This window comes from Phragmites australis, chromosome 12, assembly GCF_958298935.1.
Source record: "Phragmites australis chromosome 12, lpPhrAust1.1, whole genome shotgun sequence".
NCBI lineage: Eukaryota > Viridiplantae > Streptophyta > Magnoliopsida > Poales > Poaceae > Phragmites > Phragmites australis.
Window position 1 is genome coordinate 6,321,014 of NC_084932.1, and position 20,031 is coordinate 6,341,044.

General features: G+C 41.9%; 2 protein-coding genes and 1 pseudogene across 3 annotated transcripts; all 3 read left to right on the top strand.

Moving 5' to 3' along the window:
• Window positions 1-811: 811 nt before the first annotated feature.
• LOC133887279 (disease resistance protein RPM1-like) lies at window positions 812-3,670 on the top strand. Its single transcript, XM_062327220.1, is given in 3 exon segments — window positions 812-1,379; window positions 1,382-3,388; window positions 3,483-3,670. Coding segments are annotated over 2 exon segments (2,472 nt in total). The 5' UTR covers window positions 812-896; the 3' UTR covers window positions 3,371-3,388; window positions 3,483-3,670.
• Window positions 3,671-3,786: 116 nt separating this feature from the next.
• On the top strand, window positions 3,787-10,513 carry LOC133886296 (protein translocase subunit SECA2, chloroplastic-like; annotated as a pseudogene).
• A 3,885-nt stretch (window positions 10,514-14,398) lies between these two features.
• Window positions 14,399-18,413, top strand: LOC133887200 (lipase-like PAD4). Of its 2 annotated transcripts, none has more exons than XM_062327151.1 (4): window positions 14,399-14,595; window positions 14,760-15,120; window positions 16,515-17,276; window positions 17,370-18,413. In XM_062327151.1, exons 1-4 carry the CDS (start codon window positions 14,564-14,566, stop codon window positions 18,186-18,188), a joined length of 1,974 nt encoding a protein of 657 aa, XP_062183135.1. In that variant the 5' UTR covers window positions 14,399-14,563; the 3' UTR covers window positions 18,189-18,413. The 2 variants fall into 2 exon arrangements, with proteins under 2 accessions (XP_062183135.1, XP_062183134.1); XM_062327150.1 differs by having other exon boundaries at window positions 14,481-14,595; window positions 17,379-18,413.
• The last annotated feature ends 1,618 nt before the right edge of the window (window positions 18,414-20,031 follow it).

The following is a 20,031-nucleotide window of genomic DNA, read 5'->3' on the forward strand; positions in this document are numbered from 1 at the left end:
GCTCGTAATACTGTGTTTGATTGGAGGGATATCTTTAGATGGGAGATAATCATCCAGTTTTCAGAGATATTTGATTGGAGGACAAGTTAAATAGGATGATCACTTAAGTGGAATATTCTCTTTAGATCCTGGATGAACTCATCCTATGAAATTGACGGGATTAAGTCATCCATGTTCTGGATATGTTTTATTCCTATTGATGTGGTATATTCTAGTTGGTTAGAGTAAATGTACTTTTTTGTTAGCACGCTTTAAATAATATTATCCTCTGAGCCATTTATCGGATTTGCGATCTAATTATACCATTGTGTTCATTGCAATTAAATGAACAAAATAAGATCTCACATGATTATATTTTGATGAAAAGCTTAATATATGATAAACGGGTCTCATAAAATTATGACTAACCCTATCCAAGTTCTATCCGTCCAACCAAATAAGAAATTGAATCACCCTATCATACTACCAAACTGATCATACTACTAGGTCAAGCGGCAGGTGAACTTGTAAGCATATTCACTGTTGGGCCTTAGGGGTATTTTAGACTGTTTTAATTCCTTCCATGTCTCTTTGAACTTGGTAGCATGATTCATGTCGTATGTTTCCGTTGTGCACATTGGTTTTCTTTTTCTTGAGAGGACCAACTTGATCGATCAGAGCAATAACCTATGCAGCAAACGAGGTCTCCAGCTGGTACCAACGCATGCGCACGCACCTCACCTGGGGCACATACCATAGGAAAATAGCCCATGGTCCTTGGCGTCCACATGGGGCTGTCGTTTGAAACTCTCAGAAGAGCCCATACACTCCAGTCCAGATCTAGCTGTGCACACACGCGCGCGCCCACCCACACACACTTGTAACTCTGAGCTCTCAAGCAAGCGCACACAACCACCATGGCGGAGGCTGTTGTGGGAGTGCTGATCGGCAAGCTCGGCGCGGCCTTGGCGAACGGGGCAGCAACCTACGGTTCATCGCTGCTCTCCAAGGAATCTTCTGCCCTCAACGGTCTCTTTGGCCAGATCCGCAAAGCCGAGGGGGAGTTGGGGATCATGAAGGCCTACTTGCGCGACTCAGAAAAGTTCAAGGATACCGACGAGACCACTGGCATCTTCATCAAGAAAATTCGAGATCTAGCTTTCCGGATCGAGGATGTTGTCGACGAGTTCACCTTCAAGCTCGAGGACGACAAGCATGGAGGATTTACAGCCAAGATGATGAAGAGGATCAAGCATGTCAAGATTTGGCGTCGTCTAGCTCACGAGCTCAGTGATATCAATGCTGAGCTAGAAGATGTTGCAAAAAAGAGGGGCCTTTATGCCATGCCAGTAATGGAGAGATATGCTGGAGGTTCCAATGGCCACAATGCTACAAATACCAATCAAACTTTTTATTTTGCGCAGGTAAAAGGTTTATCTTGGTTCTGGATGATGTTTGGGAAAAGGATGTGTGGATTAATATCAAGGATGTCTTTCCGAGTCCGAGCAAATGTATCGGCCGAGTGGTTCTCACATCAAGAAAATATGAAGTCGCATCATTGGCAACTAGTAACTGTGTAATTGAGCTGCAACAGATGGGAGAAAATCATTCTTGGAAGTTATTTTGTAATCTAGCGTTTTGGAATAATGATGACAAAAGGTGCCCCCCAGAGTTACAAGATTTGGCCGCAAAGTTCTTACAAAAATGTGAAGGCTTGCCTCTTGCTATTGCATGCATAGGCCGCTTACTTTCTTGCAAACCCCCAAGTTACTCTGAATGGAAAAATGTGTATGAGGAGTTAGAGTTGCACTCAGCTAAAAATGTGATCCCTGGTGTTGATATCATTCTAAAAGTCAGCTTGGAGGACCTTCCATATGAATTGAAGAATTGCTTCTTACATTGTGCAATGTTTCCAGAGGATTATGGAATGAAGAGGAGATTAATAAAGCACTGGATTACTGCTGGATTTATCAAGGGAGAAGAGAACAAAACACTGGAAGAAGTGGCAGAGGGCTGCTTGAATGGGCTTGTAAATCGAAGCCTACTACAAGTTGTGCAGAAGAATGAGTTTGGACGAGTGAAATGTTGCCGAATGCATGATGTCATCCGCCATCTTGCCCTCGACAAAGCAGAGAAAGAATGCTTTGGTAAAGTGTACGATGGCTCTAGGACATTTTCAGCAGACGGCACACGTCGACTGTCAATCCAGAGCACTAATATTGTACCTCTGAGTCAATCTGGTGCAACACGTCTCCGTGCAATCCATGCATTTACATCCTATGTTGATATTGATTTGCTGAGGCCTATCCTTGCACGTTCAAATTTCCTGTCAACATTGGATCTGCAAGGTACTCGAATCAAGATATTGCCTAAAGAGGTATTCAATTTGTTTAACCTACGGTTTTTGGGTCTTAGATATACTGGAATTGAGATTCTACCTGAGGCAATAGGGAGATTAAGAAATTTAGAAGTACTTGATGCATTCGATACTGCTCTGGTACCTTTACCAAAAAGTGTAGCAAAACTAAAGAATCTTAGGTTCTTGTACGCGTGTTCTCTGGTCAAACATGGAGCTTATCAACAATTTGGTGGAGTTATGGTGCCTAGGGGCATAAGGAACTTGACCGGACTGCATGCTCTGCAAGACATTAAAGCAACCGTAGAGACTCTCTTTGATGTTGCAGCTTTGAAGGAGTTAAGAACATTTTCTGTTAGCGACGTGACAAGTGAGCACTCTTTAAACTTGTGCAGTGCTATCATGAACATGAGCCATCTTGTCCATCTGTCAATTACTGCATCAAACGAAAATGAAGTATTACCACTGGAAGCACTCCGTTTACCAGGAACTCTTTATAAACTTGGACTTACAGGGCAGCTGGAAAAGAAAGGGATGCCTCAGATTGTCTCATCCTGGTCGCATCATAACAACTTAACTCGATTGTATCTGAAATTCTCCAAACTTGACGAAGACTCATTTTCTAGCCTCGTGGTGTTACGCGGATTATGCAATCTTACCATTGTTAAGGCTTATGATGGGAAGAAATTGTACTTCTCTGCACTGTCGTTTCCTAAACTCCGACAACTAAGAATATGGGGTGCTTCGCAGCTTAACCAAGTCGAAATAGAAGAAGGTGCACTAGGAAGCCTTGTTGAGCTAGTGTTTAATGACTGCCCAGAATTGAAGCGTCTCCCTCGTGGCATTGAGTACCTTACAGGCCTTGAGAAATTATATTTGATAGACACTGGAGAGGAGCTCATTGAGAAGCTTACGCGTGAGAGTGAAGCAATTGAATTCAATGAAGAGCGTATGAAGATTAGCCACATTAGATGGGTTATTGTTGAATACATTGAGAAAAACATACGGGAAACAATTAGCCGAGAGAAGGCATAGACGCTGGTATTCCCAGAGGTAAGTGAATCAACTAATCTCTCTCTGTGTCTGTTTTTACCGTCATTCTATACATGTAGGCTCAGACGCTCAGTACTTCAATTTCTGTGTGCAGTTGTTGATACATGCCCTGTTGCTTCTTTGTCACAATTTTTCTTCGATGTCGATATCCAAAGCATGGGTATTAATAACTCCAAATATGAGTGCTTTTGTCTCCCATTTTCCCTTCTCATGTTGATTAATCTTTAGCATCTGCTCATATTCATCCATCGTTGATTACGCCTTCCTTTGAGATTAAATTAACCCCAAAAAAAAACACTCTGTCACAACTCACAAGTCAGAAGCACATCCCTTACATGTGGGGCTAGCTTGTAAGACCCGGGGACCACAACATATGGTCCACATGTAAGTAACCTCTTCCTTCTCCCTCTCCTCCTTTCTCATCTCCCACTTCCCAACTGGACAACTCCCATGGCTGCCACCGCCGCCTCTCTCTCCTCCCCTTCCACCTGCCTGCTCTCCACCCCCATCCCGCCCACTTGCCTCTTCTCCCGCAATCTCAAACCCATAATCCGAGCCCTCAATCCCCAGACCAAGAAGCCGCCTCCTCTCTCCTGCGTCATCGCCGCGTCCAAGCCAGGACCTTGGAGGGACCTGTTCATCCTCAATGCCTGGGTGGTTCGCAACTACTGCTGCCTCGTAGTCTCAGTCAGCGTGCTCGAGCCGGCCCTTCGGAGGCTTTTCGACGAACAGGTCCCGTGCTTCACCACCCGCGGATGGTTTCTCGATATAGCTATGGCTGATTGTTTTCTCGATATGGCTATGTGCGCCTGTGTATAAATGAAGGCGAAGATGGCAGAGTTCCGTGCCCACTTGGCGCGCGGGGAGACGCTCACCGACGTCCAGGCAGGTACGGCTGCTTCTGCTGCCCATTATCGCATTGTAGTGTTATTCTATTATCTGATGTGGTGGTGCTTATTTTGGCGTACAGAAGCATTTGCCGTAGTGCGGGAGGACAAGGATCCGGATCCGGTGCGGGAGGCAGCGAGGAGAACACTGGGGATGCGGCATTTTGATGTTCAGGTACCCACCCAGCTTTGCTTGCTCAGGGTTGCGATGAAACATACAAATTGGTTCTTGTGATTGAGTTTTGTTACATTAATGTGTTTGGTATAGATAATTGGTGGTGCTGTGCTCCACGATGGGTGCATTGCGGAGATGAAGATGGGCTAGGGGAAGACACTAGTGTCCACACTAGCGTCTTATCTCAATGTGCTGACAGGGGAAGGGGTTCGTGGTACTGTGTGGAATCAGATACTTTGCATTTTTACTTGTAAAACTAGCTGACATAGGTAGCTCCATTCTGTTGAATCTGTTACGCATTTAGATGGTTTACTACTATAACTTCTCCATTCTTTTGAGTCTATTATGCATTGCACATTGTGAATGAACACAGTGCACACTCTTAGCTTGTTATGTGTCCTTTCCAGCGGATCCATTGCAAAACTGAAGATATGCACTATTGTATATCCTAGTGATGTGTCAAGTTAAACCAAACTTAATTTTCAAGCACATTTAGGTTGTGCTTGGTAACCATGTTTAGCCTAATTCTTTTGATGATTTTAAGGGAAGAAGAGAGTCAAGTTTTTTTTTTACCACTGCAATGCCAATGTTTTTTTTTTGGCAATATTTGTAATAAATGATTTAAACATAAATAAATTTTAAGTGATTTCAGTTACCATGGAATCCATGCTTGTTGACCATGAGTAATGATCCAAAGATGAGCATATATAATGATCTGATCCACATTGCACATTTCAAGTGTTCTGTTCTAGTTAGCTCTCCATCTCCATGTCTTTCTTTTCTATTTCTTCACATTTAAGCACTGTGATCCTTTTTTCAGTGGTGACTGTAAATGATTATTTGGCTCAGCGTGATGCTGAATGGATGGGCCGTGTTCATCGCTTTCTCAGTCTTACTGTGGGTCTAATTCAGGTAATTACACTATAGTAAAAAAAACTATAGTTATACTTTCTAGACCCCCTTCTGCTGGTTTGAAAATACCTGACGTTGTTTACAGTTGTTTATAGAAATAGCATAAGAGGCAAACACATAAGCGTCTTTTGCTGTTTTTGTTGTATGGCATATGCATAGGTGGGTATGAGGTTTGATGAGAGAAGTGCCAGCTACAGATGCGACATCACATACACTAACAACTTGGTAAGATGCTCAGTAGAAAACTAGCTCTTTGTTAATCTTATCATGTGGTTATCAAGCTTAGAGGAGGCAACCTTTTGTTGTGGTAACTTGGTATGAGCTGGGTATGATGAAATGGTACTTGGGACAAACACATACGAGTACTTGTTAATGATGACTTTACTTGCTTATCTTAGTTATTTGGTAGTATACATTGAGATCTTGATATATTAATGTTCTCAAAAGTTGTATATTCCTTGCAGGAACTTGAATTCGACTGTCTTCGTGACAACCTATCTTGAAACAAAGAACAACTTGTTATGAGATGGTACATTTGAGATTGTCCTCTCTCACATCTCGGAATATTGGATTATCTATATTTGTTCATTTTCTACATACCACATGATTTGATAGGCCATGACTGTTCCATTTTGCTATTATGGATGAAGTGGATCAGTGCTTATAGACGAGGGAAGGAATCCTTTGTTAATAAGTGGAGAGGTATTATCACTAATTCCTTATTGAACCTAATTCCTCAAACGTCGTTTCAGTTTCTTGACCTGTGAAATGTGACATATTATTTTTCCCATCTTTTTACTGGGATAATAGATATGCAACTCGGTATCCAGTTGCTGCTAAAGTTGCAGAACTTCTTACGGAGGGCATTGTGAGTATTTTCTTGTTGCTAGAAGATATATGTTACAAAGGCTCACAATTGCCAATATCAATTCCTTAAAATGATTATTTCATGTTGACTTATTTGTGCAGTGTTACACTATTGAACTAAAGGACAATAATATAGATCCGACAGAGGATGGAGTAACTCATGCTAAGATCATTCTCGGTACAGATGATCTATAGGATGAGAATAATCCATGGGCAAGGTGCCATCACTTTTTGTTTCTATATGTGATATGTACCTTTTTGTCTGATCAATGGTTATCTTCCTATGTGCAACTTTTGATCAATTAGCCAATTCAGCTATTGAAATGCAGTTGTGTATATACCTTCTTTTAAAGACTATGCATATGTGTGCAAGCAAGGAAGCAAGTCAGACGTGTCACAATTCTTTCAGGACAGTCTCAAGTTGCTTATAAGTCGATTTGATGCTTATGCACCTCATAGTCATGGTTGCAGTTAGCTGCTAAAATCAAAAGCTAAATAATGGCATCACACGAGAGGTGCAACAAACTTAAAAGCAAGTTTGACATGTAGCGACTAGTGACTAACCATAACTTCACAAATGCTGTAGATTTGTGATGAATGCTTTGAAGGCCAAAGTGTTTTATTAGGGATGTCCAGTATATTGTTAGGAATGGAAAAGCTATCATAATTAATGAGGTACTATCTGAATTTCAGTATTTCTGACAATGATGCTATTAGTTTCTTGCTATAATATAGGGACTTAGTTGGATTACTTCTTAAATGTTGATGGATGCTAGCATTCTAGGTGTTATTTAAAAGAACCAAGTTGGTAGATGTTAACTACAATACAAGATTTTGTCTCTCAAGAATGATACATTTTGCAAGCAAGGTTAGATGATTAGCTTCACAACAGCATGTCTTTTCATGTAGATAAAAATGAGGAACCAACAAAGCTAGACCGTTTTGTCCTGTCCAATCAGACTGCAGCAGTCCCATGTAATTGTCAATGCACTAGAAAAAAATTCAGACTATCCTAGAACAAAACTAGTGGAACATCAGAACAATAAAATAACCCTCTTCATGGTATAAATCCACTAGCTATCCGTTCATCCTGGGGCAATCTTGGGACTTTTTGCAATTGATAGCAAAGAGTATGAAAATACATGTAGTTTCACAAGCCCAGTCTAAGGACTACTGGATCGATCACAATGTCCAAGTCCACAGGTAGCTAGTGCAAAGCTTTAGCATCAGACAACTATTCATGAGTCACTGAAATTTCCATTTGTTGATTCACTCATTTTTGCATTGCATATTTTGGGAAGCCTGTGTTCTGGATGACATTTGTGTTAATGCTTGCTGCCGCTCTAGTAATTTTTTTCTTGTGTGCTCACCTTTTGTCTTAAATCAAAACAAGTGCGATAGCTTGTCATTGTTAAGAAACAAATAATTGGAACGATACAATAGAAGCAGCTTGTATGTTTGGGTAAACACCGCCGAAAGGATAGCTAGGCGGCGACGAATGCTAGGGGGGATTAGACTATAGATTGGGAAGACTTAGAATATTGGGGGAGAGATTAGACTATAGATTGGAGAGATTTAGAACTATAGGGAAGATACAGGAGAAGGGAATTGAGAACTAGATTGATTTTTCTTACTTGATTGATTGATTAATCACTACTAGCGCCGTGTATATATAGCCAGCCAGGAGCCAGTTGGCCTACAAAGTCCTAATTAAAATCTAACTCTAACTTATCTCTAACTCTTATTTAATCTAAACTACTAAGTTATCTAAAACTAACCTAATCGCGTGCTACAGTACCTCATGGTGCTACAGTGCTGTGCATGAACTGTAATTCCAGCACCTAACATTGTTTTTCTCTTTTGAGGAAAGATAGGCACCCTGCGTCCCCTTCCATTTGCTGATGAATATTCCAAAAATAATGTTTGGCTTTTACTTCAATCATCAATCTGTAGTCACTTTTTCATTCTTTCAGTATGCAATACAATTTCAATGACATGCCTTTACTTGAAATGCTATTAGGTACATGCAAGCCATAGCTGATAAAATTGTTTTGGTAAATATTGATCCCCAAAAGGTACTTGGCAGTGTCCTGAGTCTTAAGTTTACTGTTAGAAATATGCAGTTTTGGTGCCATGCCGGCTGTCCAAATTTCATTTTTCTTTCAGCCTCCCAAGACATGGAATTTGGCAAAGCTTTTGTATGAGTTTGTCGGTCTAGGGGGGAGTAATATGCCCAAAACCACATTGACTTCATGTTCTTCTATAATGGGTCTTTTGACTTCTAAGATGCTTTGCAGAATCATTCAAGGACATCCAAGAGGAAGACCTAAAATCAGCACTTGAGCAAATGCATGGTTATGGCTCTATGAAGGCTGATAGTTTTGCTATTCCAAACATGCCAGTGCCACCTAATTCATTAAGAGGAATGCGAAAGAAAGCATCTTCTATAATGTGGTGGCTTGCCATTTGTGTTGATGATACATCAAAGTATGTTGTTGATGATACATTTGTATATTTATCATTGACATAGTACAGCTGCGCATTCATCTACAGTTGTTAATTCGATAGTTTATCTGTGCTTCTTTGTGATAAACAATCCAGGAAAGGGAGATATACAACAACTGTCAATCTACTTCGCAAATATTTTGGGAATTTTCTAATAGCTACCTACTTGAGCACTGTGCAAGAGTCCCGTTATAATGACACACATATTGGTGGAACCGAGGTTTGCTTCTCTTGTGAATTTGTTCACACAGTTTTGTCTGGCCCTCAAACCCAACCAAACCATTATCTATGTTTTTGTGGATTTGTGGATCAAAGTCACTTTGCTTTTCATGTGATATCGTAATCTGGAGTGCATTTTTAGCTGGTCTTCCCATTATGAGTCTTGCACATTTATGTAATGCTGCTTGTTAAACATTATTCTTTTACAAACTAGCATATGGAAATGTGCATAATGGAATTTTGTTGGTGTTTTTGACAAGTTATATTCTGGTCATTACATATGCAAAACAGAAAAGATGTTATCATGAAACACGAGAGGGGTAATTGCTAAGTAACACCGGGGAAGTGTGGTAATTGGAAAATAATATCTAACATTTTATTGACATGTGGCCCAAGGCTCGATGTCGTCCTCACATTGGATGTTATTTTCCAATTTTTACACTTCCATAATATTACTGAGCATATTTTTCACAATATTATTGGCCTGTAACATTGTCTGAAGTTTTGCTCTGTTGAATCCTAATTCTACTCGTTTGACATCAGCAATATGACTTTATGGCTTGTAACATTGTCTGAAGTTAGAGCTTGCTTTCATGTTACAACTTTGAATTAGATTCATTTCATCCACATTGTACTTTGGTCATCATCATGATTGTTCTCTCCACAAGTCCACTCTGTACCTTTTCTTTGAGTGCAATGTTTGCCGATCATTATCTGAATTTCAACGAGTAGACATGGCCGTGGGCCTGTTAAGGCTGATAGTTTTTTTCCTAAAGTTATTTGAACATCTTCAACTCTGTTGAATTGCAGCGGGAAGTACTTTTGAAGACTCTTGATACTTTATGGAAGGACCATTTGGTAAATATAAACAAGCTTAGTTCTGCTGTATGTTCAGCATTTAGATGTGTTGGTTTCGAAAGATTTACTTCTGCCTTTTATTTTTTAGAGCATACCTTCAAATCAAATCAAAAAGAAATAAACAATCAAGAACCTCATCTGTGATTTAATCGGCCCCCAATCAAGAACCTCGTATTGACTGGATTTAAACTTTTGGTAGGTGAATATTCGGAGCCTTGGACATAGAAATCATCTTGAAGAATACAAGATAGATGACTGTCGCTTCTTCATCTCATTGTTGAGTGCCACACGACAACTGACAGTGGAATCCCTACTCCACTACTGGTCATCTCCTATGGAATCTGATGAGATGTTCAACACAGAGGACCAATAGCTGAAACATCATGTCTAATGCTTCCGAGTTCGGATGTGCTGCCCCTTCATCAAGCATGAGCACCTGATGGAACTCGCTTTTGCATCACCTTAGACTCATACGACTCCCCATATTGGGCTATCACATGGGTGACCTAACATAAAAGTGTAGATAGTCTAGGAACTAAAATGTCTAGCAAAAACACCACGATACATAAAAATTAGAGAATTACATGCATATGTTAACTCTGTAAAATCACAAGTTGATGCGACAATACTGACATCGCATTTGTCCTATGTTGGCTGCCTGGGTGTACCCTTACATCCTAATGCATAAGAGAATGAAGTGTAGATTGCTGCATTCTACTCGTTTTACATCAGCAATACGACAATGTGGCTTGTAACATTGTCTGAAGTTAGAGCTTGTTTTCATGTTACAGCTTTGAACTAGATTGATTTCATCCACATTGTACTTTGGTTATCATCATGATTGTTCTCTCCACAAGTCCACTCTGTACCTTTTCTTTGAGTGCGATGTTTGCCAACCATTGTCTGAAATTTCAACTAGTGATGCACTAACTCTAAGTCCTTTCATTTACTTATCGCTTGTCAAATGGCGAACGGGAAGGAGTGCATGTGGATTGTGGAATCTCTTGCTTGTGGATAAGGAACTCTTATACAAACACTCTTGACATTGTGAAGTTGATGCTTCTTGTGATTGTGAGAATTGTCAAGTCAAATGTGCTCCCTGATGTCTTCTTGTGAATTTGAACGGTGGGAAATTTATCTACACTTTCGCAAGGGTTAAACTATTCCATATGAAATGCTTGTGTTTCAAATGGGGTATCTTCTTTAAGTGATCGGCAGAGCACCTATCTCTCCTTTCGTTCAAGAAAAACAAGTTGGTATCGTTGTTTCTACTTTTTTTGCTGGCACTGTGATCGGTGCATTAGAGAACCAGGTGCATGTGGGGAAACGATGGAGCCTTGGGAGTAAGATGCTGCACGATGATTCAGCTGCGTTTTCTTTTTGGATCTTTTGCTGTTGCCATCACACATCTGATCTGTATATATATAAAAAGAAGAGAAAAGTATTTGTCTCTGCTTTGCCGTGTTTGTTTCGCGTGGGCGGCTCGGCTCCTCTTCGTGTGAGAGCAGCACAGCACCACCTTTTCGGCGAACACGTGTGGCATCATACGTGACGCGCACGCGCCACGAACGCTGCGTTCGCTTACTTCATGTTTCGTCAGATCGATGCAGTTGAGCGATTGGTGGGCTGCACTGCATATAAAGACAGGTGTCAGCATATATCGGTGAATCATAGTAGTAGTTTATAAAAAGCTATCATCTTTTCTGAGTTATTGTATTTTTTATATTCTTTTATTTTAGCATTTTTAATCTAATATTTTATTATAAACTCATCCACTAAATTATTAAAAAAATAGCCCTTATGCGTGACGCCGGCTGCGGCATTGGAGTTGCAACAGGCCGCTTTCCAGCTATGGTCCAAACTATGGTCAGTCCAGCCTGACAGTCTGTGTCATGATATAAATGGTTAATTCTTGAAAAATTAGTCGGAGAAAAGTTAATAATAAATATTAGACTAAAAAGACTAAAATAAAAAGTTCCTAAGTTTTTAGAATAACAGCAAAAATGTTCACAATAATGCTCATCGTTTCGTTTCTACCTCATTTTGTGCACAGGTTTCCTGGTGATATACGGAGTGATGGGCCGAAGCCAATTGAAAATTCAAGTTTTCAATTACCTTACTAGCACTGCACTACACAGAGAAGATGAAGCACTGCACTGACAAGCACGAAGTACCTTGCTAGCAGAGAACTGATAGCATTCACAGCATATACGTGTGGACGTGCTATTCAAACACGGAAGACTTGAAGTGGACCTGGACTGATATGGTATCCTCTCTCTGTATATAAAGTTTGTTACTCATGAGAGTATATATTTTTATATAGGTATATCGTAATATAGAGAGTATCTTATGTGATAAATAGTATATATATGGAATATGTAATTATATAAGATCATTTAAGTAGTATATATATATATATATTTTAATGGTTTGTACATATTTTTTTATATATTACATTTTATGTACAAATATAAAAATATTATCAAAATCTATTAAAATTGATGGATTTTTTTTAATTTTTTCATATAGTTTAAGAATGAGTATATAAGTATACTTATAGTGACAAAATAGTATATTCAGTTTATTTATATGGTATATTATACTAGAGAGTATGTACTCCGAAAGTACAGACTAATTTTTCTATATATATATATATATATATATATATATATATATATAGGAAAACTAGTATGTACTCCTGGGTGTATGTACTCCCACCTCTCATATACCACTTTTACACATGAGTTATACTTCTTTATCACTTTAAATATACTTCATTAGTAATTATAAGATACTACAATACAAATCTCACGAAAATTTTTATGAAATTCCATGATTTTTATCTTAATTTGCGTATATACTTCTTTTATGTATAAAAAAGAGTATATAGCAAAAATGAAAGGCTAACATTGAATTTTTTTTCATACAACTCATATTGGAGTATCTTAGAATTAGTATTAGAGTATACTAAAAATGATAAAAGAGTATAAAGTGTTTGTTTAGGTGGTATATTGCATGTGGGAGTACATACTCCTAGGAGTATAGAATAGGTGTCCTATATATATATATATAATCCAATACCTCCCTGTTGCGCTAAATTTGGCCGATTAGTTTGAGTTTTCACACCCGCATTATAATCTTGGCATGCAAGGACGTAGAAAATTAAAACTCCTGAATTGCTGCCATCCATTAATATTATGACACCATCGAGCCTTTATACATTAATTAGTCTGTAGGACGATTCCTTATTTGCATAACTTTTCTAATTCTATGTGTGCTATCTAATGTGGTGTTGTGAGACTCGGATCCACGTGTCGATGGGACATTTCGAATGCTTTTAAACTTGACTTGCTGTGGCATACAAGGGATCATCTTAGAAGAAAAAAAAATCTTGTTAGCGAACAGTTCATGGATGCTTTTGCTTTGATTTTCTCTACTGTCGACTCCTGTTTGACGTTAACCTGCTTCTTCCAAGGTTTGGGAGTCGTCGCCAAGGGAATGCATGGGATATTGGGATGCCAGAAGAGGATGTGGGCCCGTCAGTCTTTGTTCTCTGTTTGAACGAAGACCACGACCACATCTGCATCTGGTCAAAGTCGAATCCTTCGAAATTCAGCATGACTGATGTGGATTTATTTATTTATATATTTTATTTTTAATATTTATAAAAATACACGTCTATTTTTAAATGCTGTATATCTAAACTAACGTCGCCGATTAAAAGAATAATATCAAGTTGTCGTCCATCCAATGAGCGACATCTTAACATGACAAAACACATGATGACCTGTGACGTGGCAAAAAAATTTTACTATCACCCTCATCAAAATACGACACCTCAATCCCCGTATAAAAATGACATTTGTAGGTTCCAACAACCTAAAATCCACGTATAAAAGATGACATTTAAAGATTTCAACAACCTAAAATTCGCGTTTAGAAATTGGCATTTCTTTCTTTTGGCACTACCTCTTTTGAGCCTGTGTTTCACACGCCGCGCCATGCCTACGTGAGCCCAAACTGGTTGACAGATTTTGTAGTGACCTGCCGGAATGCTGTCCTTGTCGTCAATTTAAAGAAATGTTTAATAGATTGGGCTGCATGTTGTGAACTACTGATTTGACCAAAACATTAAAAAAAGCGATATAACATATTATTTTGCATCGGTAAACTGTGGCTTTACAACTTGAGAGTTCACACAGAAGGTTCCCAAAATTCGAGACCTTCACATCTAGAGGTTTGGGACCTCCTCACACTTTTTGGGTGTAAAATATGAATACGTGGCATGCACAAAGCAATGTTTTTAAAAAAGGTTACACTGCTCAAATGGGAATGTCTAAGGATGCTTTTGATCATTTGGATTGCAGTACATGATGTGATTGCACTTATATTTCCATTATAAAGGCCGCTAGCACACACTTGCACAAACAAAAGGTAATGGGCAATAGAAAATTAAGCACCACAAACTCGAACCAAAACCTTTCGATAGTAAAAATCCAAACACGGATATCTTTATGATAGTATATTTCCAAATTGTGTGACCAAAATTTTTTTCATTCCAAGGGCTACAAAGGGAGCAACAAAAGTTTCTCATTACAAGATCCACCATGTTATTTGACCCCTGACCCCAAAGAGGAGGCCACCGAATTGAACTTGACCACTCCCCCCCCCCCCACCTCTCTCTCTCTCTACTCAGCTCCCATACACAAGTCTCTCTCTCTCGACCACCTGTTTCTGGGAAGCCCATCGGTCATGGAACACACCGGAGATGAAGAAGCTTCCATGTAAGTTCCTCGCTCCAATGCTTCCATAACTGTTCTCACCTCAGCACATATAAATACTTGCAGCATCAGCCATGCGACAAAGTTGGTTTCTTCAGTTCCCTTTCGCGCCCAATTTGTGTGTGTGTGTGAAGTGAAAGAGGCTCAAATGCTTCTCCCGTTTCAAGGTTCGAGACCAGTCATGTCCTCGGCGCCCTGCTGGCCTCCTCGCCGCTGCTGGCGCGCGCCTGGGACCGATGCGTGGCGGCCGCAGAGGGCGCCGCCGCCGCCACCTCAGGGTTCGTCCACGGCGGCGGGGACGGGGGCACGGTCTTCGTGGCCTTCTCCGGGGTGCAGGCCGCGCTATCGGCGGCGGGCGCTGCGGTGGCCGGCGGCGGCGCCTTCGCGCCGGTGGGCCTCGGTGGGGACGCGGCGCGTCGGATGTTCGCGCCGCTGGTCTCGGCTGAGCCGGATGCCGGGGAGCCGGTCGCCGTGCAGGCGCTGGCGCTGCGGTGCTTCCTGAAATTGTGCGGCTCCCCTGATTTCCAGGTACCTGAGTAATTTCACCGGAAAAATCTGATGAATTATCATCATCGACTTGATGTTCAGCGCGTTAATTTGAGTGGTTTAATTTGGGGTTCATGTGCTCATCTGATATTTTTGCTTCTAGTTGGCCTGGGAAAAAGTTATTGTGATGTTGGTGCGCCTTTCGTTGGTTAGTTGCTGTGTCCTTGTGTTCATACAGAGGAGAGAGATGTACTCAGATATTATAATCCCAGTGTCAATTATGTATTCAGTAGTACCTTTTTTGTCATAAATTATTCAGTATTTCAGTGGCAATAAATTTAACAGTTAAATTGGTCCCACCAATTTAATAACATTGTCGGATGAAAACAAAAGCAAAATCTTTCTTTTTGAAAAACATTAGAACGAATAAAAAGCTTTTGGGCAGTATTACACTTTTCTTTTGGGCAGATTACACTTGTTTGTTCCTTCTGAATTTGAAATGTTTCATTGTGAATTTGTGATGGACTACTTTAGTGTCTATCTTCTCTTTTGTGATTTGTTGTGTTAGTTTGGTGCCTCTGGCATAGTAAGAGTTTGTTCATTTTATCACAAATCTCAGAGGATGTTGTGTGTGTTGAGGGTACAATCCCTGTCAAATTTGGCGGCTAATTTAAGATGCCATGCACCTGTCAGTTTGTGCCAATGCAAACAAAAAGTACAGCACACATGGCACAGTTCACAGTACCCACCAAAAGTTGCTGTTGCTCATTTATTTGCAACAGAACAGATGATAGTGATAAAGCATATAAAATCCTCTGCTCTTAAATAATTTCAGATGATCATCAAAATATGTGACATTTTACTTATGATTCAGACATCTGCACTAAATCCCATTCTTCAAGAATTAATGACCTCAATGACGACAGACTTGTGCTCTACCACTAGTTCATATGGGTCCTCCTGGTCCCATTCTTCAGATTAAAAAAAAAAACTCGACTAAGGGGAGAGATGTCCACCTATAGCATTAATATGTAGGGAGAATCGAACCTTGATTGGCCTGGTGACATCCACCCCCACTACATGTCAGGGAGATTATCAATTTCTCATTCTTCAGATAACTGAAGAAGAGAAACTTCAGCATTTCTTGATCTTTTCAGTTATGTTTCAGAGGACTGCACCCTGTCTCCATCCAATACCTTCTTGTAGGGGAAATGGTAAACGTACGATTTTTTTTTTTTTTTTTGGTTACGAATGCTTAACGAATGCCCATCCTCACTGACATGCACCGTTCTGTGTGATTTGTACCATGCAGCGAATTAGTATATATTTCATTTTTCTACCTATGGCACTGAAATGAGGCTAGTAAAGTTCAGTTTGTGCAGTGTGTTGCCACTGAGAATCTGTGACTTACTCGTTGCATTGGGTTGACAAAGCAGATGCTACTGAATCAGATCAGGGGAAAGGCAGTCGTGTTCACGGGCCACTCCCTCGGTGGCGCCATTGCCGCCCTCGCGGCGCTGCACTACCTCTGCATCTCATCGTCAAGCTCGACATTGGCCCCGGCTCCTCCGGTCCTATGCGTCACCTTCGGGAGCCCGCTGCTCGGCAATGAGGCGCTGTCCAGCGCCATCCTGCGTGAGCGGTGGAGCGGCAACTTCTGCCACGTTGTCTCGCAGCACGACATCGTCCCAAGGCTCCTCTTCTGCCCCCTGGAAACCGTCCCTGCGCACATGATCGTCGAAATGCAGCTGCAGCAATGGCCGGCGGGCATCCGCCACGCGGGCGCAGTGACCACGGTCACTGCACGCATGGTGGACACTGACCAGGACGCGCTCCGGCAGCTGATACAGATGCACGTCGGCGCGGTGGCGACGGAGCAGAAGCTCGCCGCTCCTGCAACTCTTGGTGGGAGCCCTTACCGGCCGTTCGGGACGTACGTGCTGTGCTCCCCAGACGGCGCGGCGTGCCTGGACAACCCGACTGACGCGGTCCAAATGCTCTACGCCACCTTCGCCTCTCGGTGCTCGCCCGGGGCGGATTCCCCGGAGTTCGCGCACTCCTGCTACGGCGACCTCGTGCTGAAAATGCCGCAGCACTTGCTCCTCAAGAGACGCCTGCGCGCCGACGACGCTTCTGCCACGTCCAACTACGACGCCGGCGTCTCACTCGCGCTGGAAGCCTCCGGCATCGACGTCAAGGTGAGAGTACACATATGTTCTATTCTGCGTGTACATAAAAAAAATATACATCGCGTGTGCCATGTAGTGTCATGTCTGACATGCCATTGCCAGCGGCAGCAGGGGACGGAGGCGTCGACGGCGCGGCAGTGGCTGAAGACGTCGAAGCGGGTGGGGCCGCGGCCGAGCCTGAACTGCGCTCACCTGGCGACGCGGCTGGGCCGGATCACGCCGTGCCGTGCGCAGATCGAGTGGTACAAGGTGCTGTTCGACAGCGAGACGGGGTACTACGATGCATTCAAGCAGCGGCGGTCGCCCAAGAAGTTCAGCAAGGTCAACATGAACCGCATCAAGCTGGGCCAGTTCTGGGACGACGTGCTCGCCATGCTCGACGCGGGCCAGCTTCCCCACGACTTCCACCGCCGGGCCAAGTGGGTCAACGCCGCCCGCTTCTACCAACTCCTTGTCGAGCCGCTCGACATCGCCGACTACCACCGCAACAACCTCCACCGGACGTGCGGAAGCTACGTGCCCAACGGACGGGAGAGGAGGTACGAGCTGTTCGACAGGTGGTGGCAGGAGAAGGGACGCACTGGCACCGGCCGCGACACCACGTTATCTAACTCGGCGGCGTCGACCAGTAGTAGGAGGCGGAGCAAGTACGCCGGGCTGACGCAGGACCCATGCTTCTGGGCGCGGGTGGAGGAGGCGAGGGAGCTGACGGAGAACGCCCGGAGCGAGCTCAACGCAGCAGAGCTGGCGATGAAGCTGGAGGTACTGCAAGAATTCGAGCGCTACTCCGGTGAGCTGGTGGCGAGCAAGGAGGTGTCCGTCGACGTGGTCGCGCCGCAGTCGAGCTACACGCTGTGGGTGGAGGAGTGGAAGCAGCTCAAGCTCAGGGATGAAGTGAGGACAATGTTGCTCCTGTTTTGAGCTAGGCTGAACTCTACCGATGAATTCTTAGCTAGTTGGTGGACATTCATCAAGTAGTTCAGATATAGATGGATCATGATCGTCCATGGATGCTAGTATAGGTGATTGTAAATATATGACCTCCAGAGACACTGTAGTGATTATAATCTGTTTGTTCTTTCATGTTGATACTTTGATGCTGAATTGCTGATTCAGTTATGCTGCATTTGTTCCTGGTATGGAGCTTACTTTATTCTTCTTGATTGTAGATTGTTGAGTGTCAGGGGTGTTAGGATCTTGGATACGAGGGACACATAATTTAACGTGGAAAAACATTCTAATGCGGAGGTAAAAAACTACTGAAGACTAATTTATATTATGATAGTTCAAGTACAAGTATAGGAGTTTGACCAATATTTATAGACCATGTTTGGAGCATTTCTGACTACGAGTTTATCTGTAATTTTGAGGCATAATATCTAACAGGTGAACATTCTGAACTGTAAATATTTGTTGGTTTTCTGATCAAGTAAACTGTGAGTATGATTAGATTCGAACACGGATTCTCTGTGTACTGCAGAGACATTGAAAGTAACTGACATGTGTAGGCCAAATTCATGTGGCGCACTGAAATCTGGTTTAGTGCGGTTGCAGGTTTTCTGATCATCTTCCGGGTTCTTTCTCCCATGACCCTCCCCCATAAGCAAATTATGTGAGACGGGGCTTCACACGTAGACCTCTGCCTTCACGTGGCACGTGTCTTTCATCACATCTGCACGCACGCACTTAAACCATTGGATCCAAAATGTGTAACATGGATGAAGATCCCACGGAGGTCTTTTTTTCAGAGCTCTCACAGAATTTGCTCCCCCGGTCTTCCGGTGGTCGTCCACCAGGAAAAGTAAGGTGCGTTTAGGCAATAAACTGATAGAAGGAGGTGATGATTAAATATGTTTAGTTCAACTAATATTATAGGATCATATTCTAGGCTAAAACTACCGCTATTTATCTGGTTGTATCTCTGGACTAGGAATTAGGATGGTAATGGTATGCAATCATATTTGGGACTGTCTAGTTGTCATTAGCATGGTTTTATTTGACAATATCATGCGATTTTTGAACCGTCAGACTGAGAAAACATCTTCACATCTACGTGCCAGTTGTCAATCTGAGGAGACAGGAAATCTTAACGGGCCTGTTTCGTGTTTTTGTGTTTTCTCTGTATCCATCAGTTTGTTGGGCCTGCGACCATATCTGAATTTTTTTCTAAACTTTGACAAATTTACAAAACTATCAGTCTATTTCTGTCAAATTCCAAAACGGCAACATAGTTTTGTAATTTTGTTTTAAAAAATATAGAAAAAAAATCATCGTATCTGTCTCTTCTCGCTGATTGGTCCTAGTGGTTTGTGATGTGCTTTGTGTTGTTTATCTCTAGCCTGTTGGGCCTATGTTCAGTTTCGTTTTCTCGTTAGATGGGCCTGCCAGCAGAACAAGAGAGCCACCAAGAGGCAGATGGGCCTCATTTTCTTCTCCTAAAAAAAAAAAGAGGCGGACACACGTAACGGAAACGCAAATTAACATCGAAGATGGAAGAACCGGAAGCAGGCGAAACCATGGAGAAAAGCGATGAAGGCAAATCAGAATTCAGAATCAGAAAAGATGTCGTTTCTTTGCATCCAGATCCCTTTCCTTGTTTTGAATTAGCAGCATTCTATTGATCAGATCCTTCAAAACACACACACAAAAAAAAAATTAACTGATGTTGCAAATATCTGTTTGGACAGTATGGTTTAAGAGGGTTTACTCCAGATCTTGCAGATATCTATTTCATATTTGAAAACAGAACTGATGTGCAGAACTC

Bases quoted from the DNA above. Each gene is read 5' to 3' on its own strand.
- LOC133887200 (XM_062327151.1), top strand. From the start codon at position 14,564: ATGGAACACACCGGAGATGAAGAAGCTTCCAT. The intron at 15,121-16,514 runs GTACCTGAGTAA...TTGACAAAGCAG, and splicing joins GCGGCTCCCCTGATTTCCAG to ATGCTACTGAATCAGATCAG. The intron at 17,277-17,369 runs GTGAGAGTACAC...TGCCATTGCCAG, and splicing joins CCTCCGGCATCGACGTCAAG to CGGCAGCAGGGGACGGAGGC.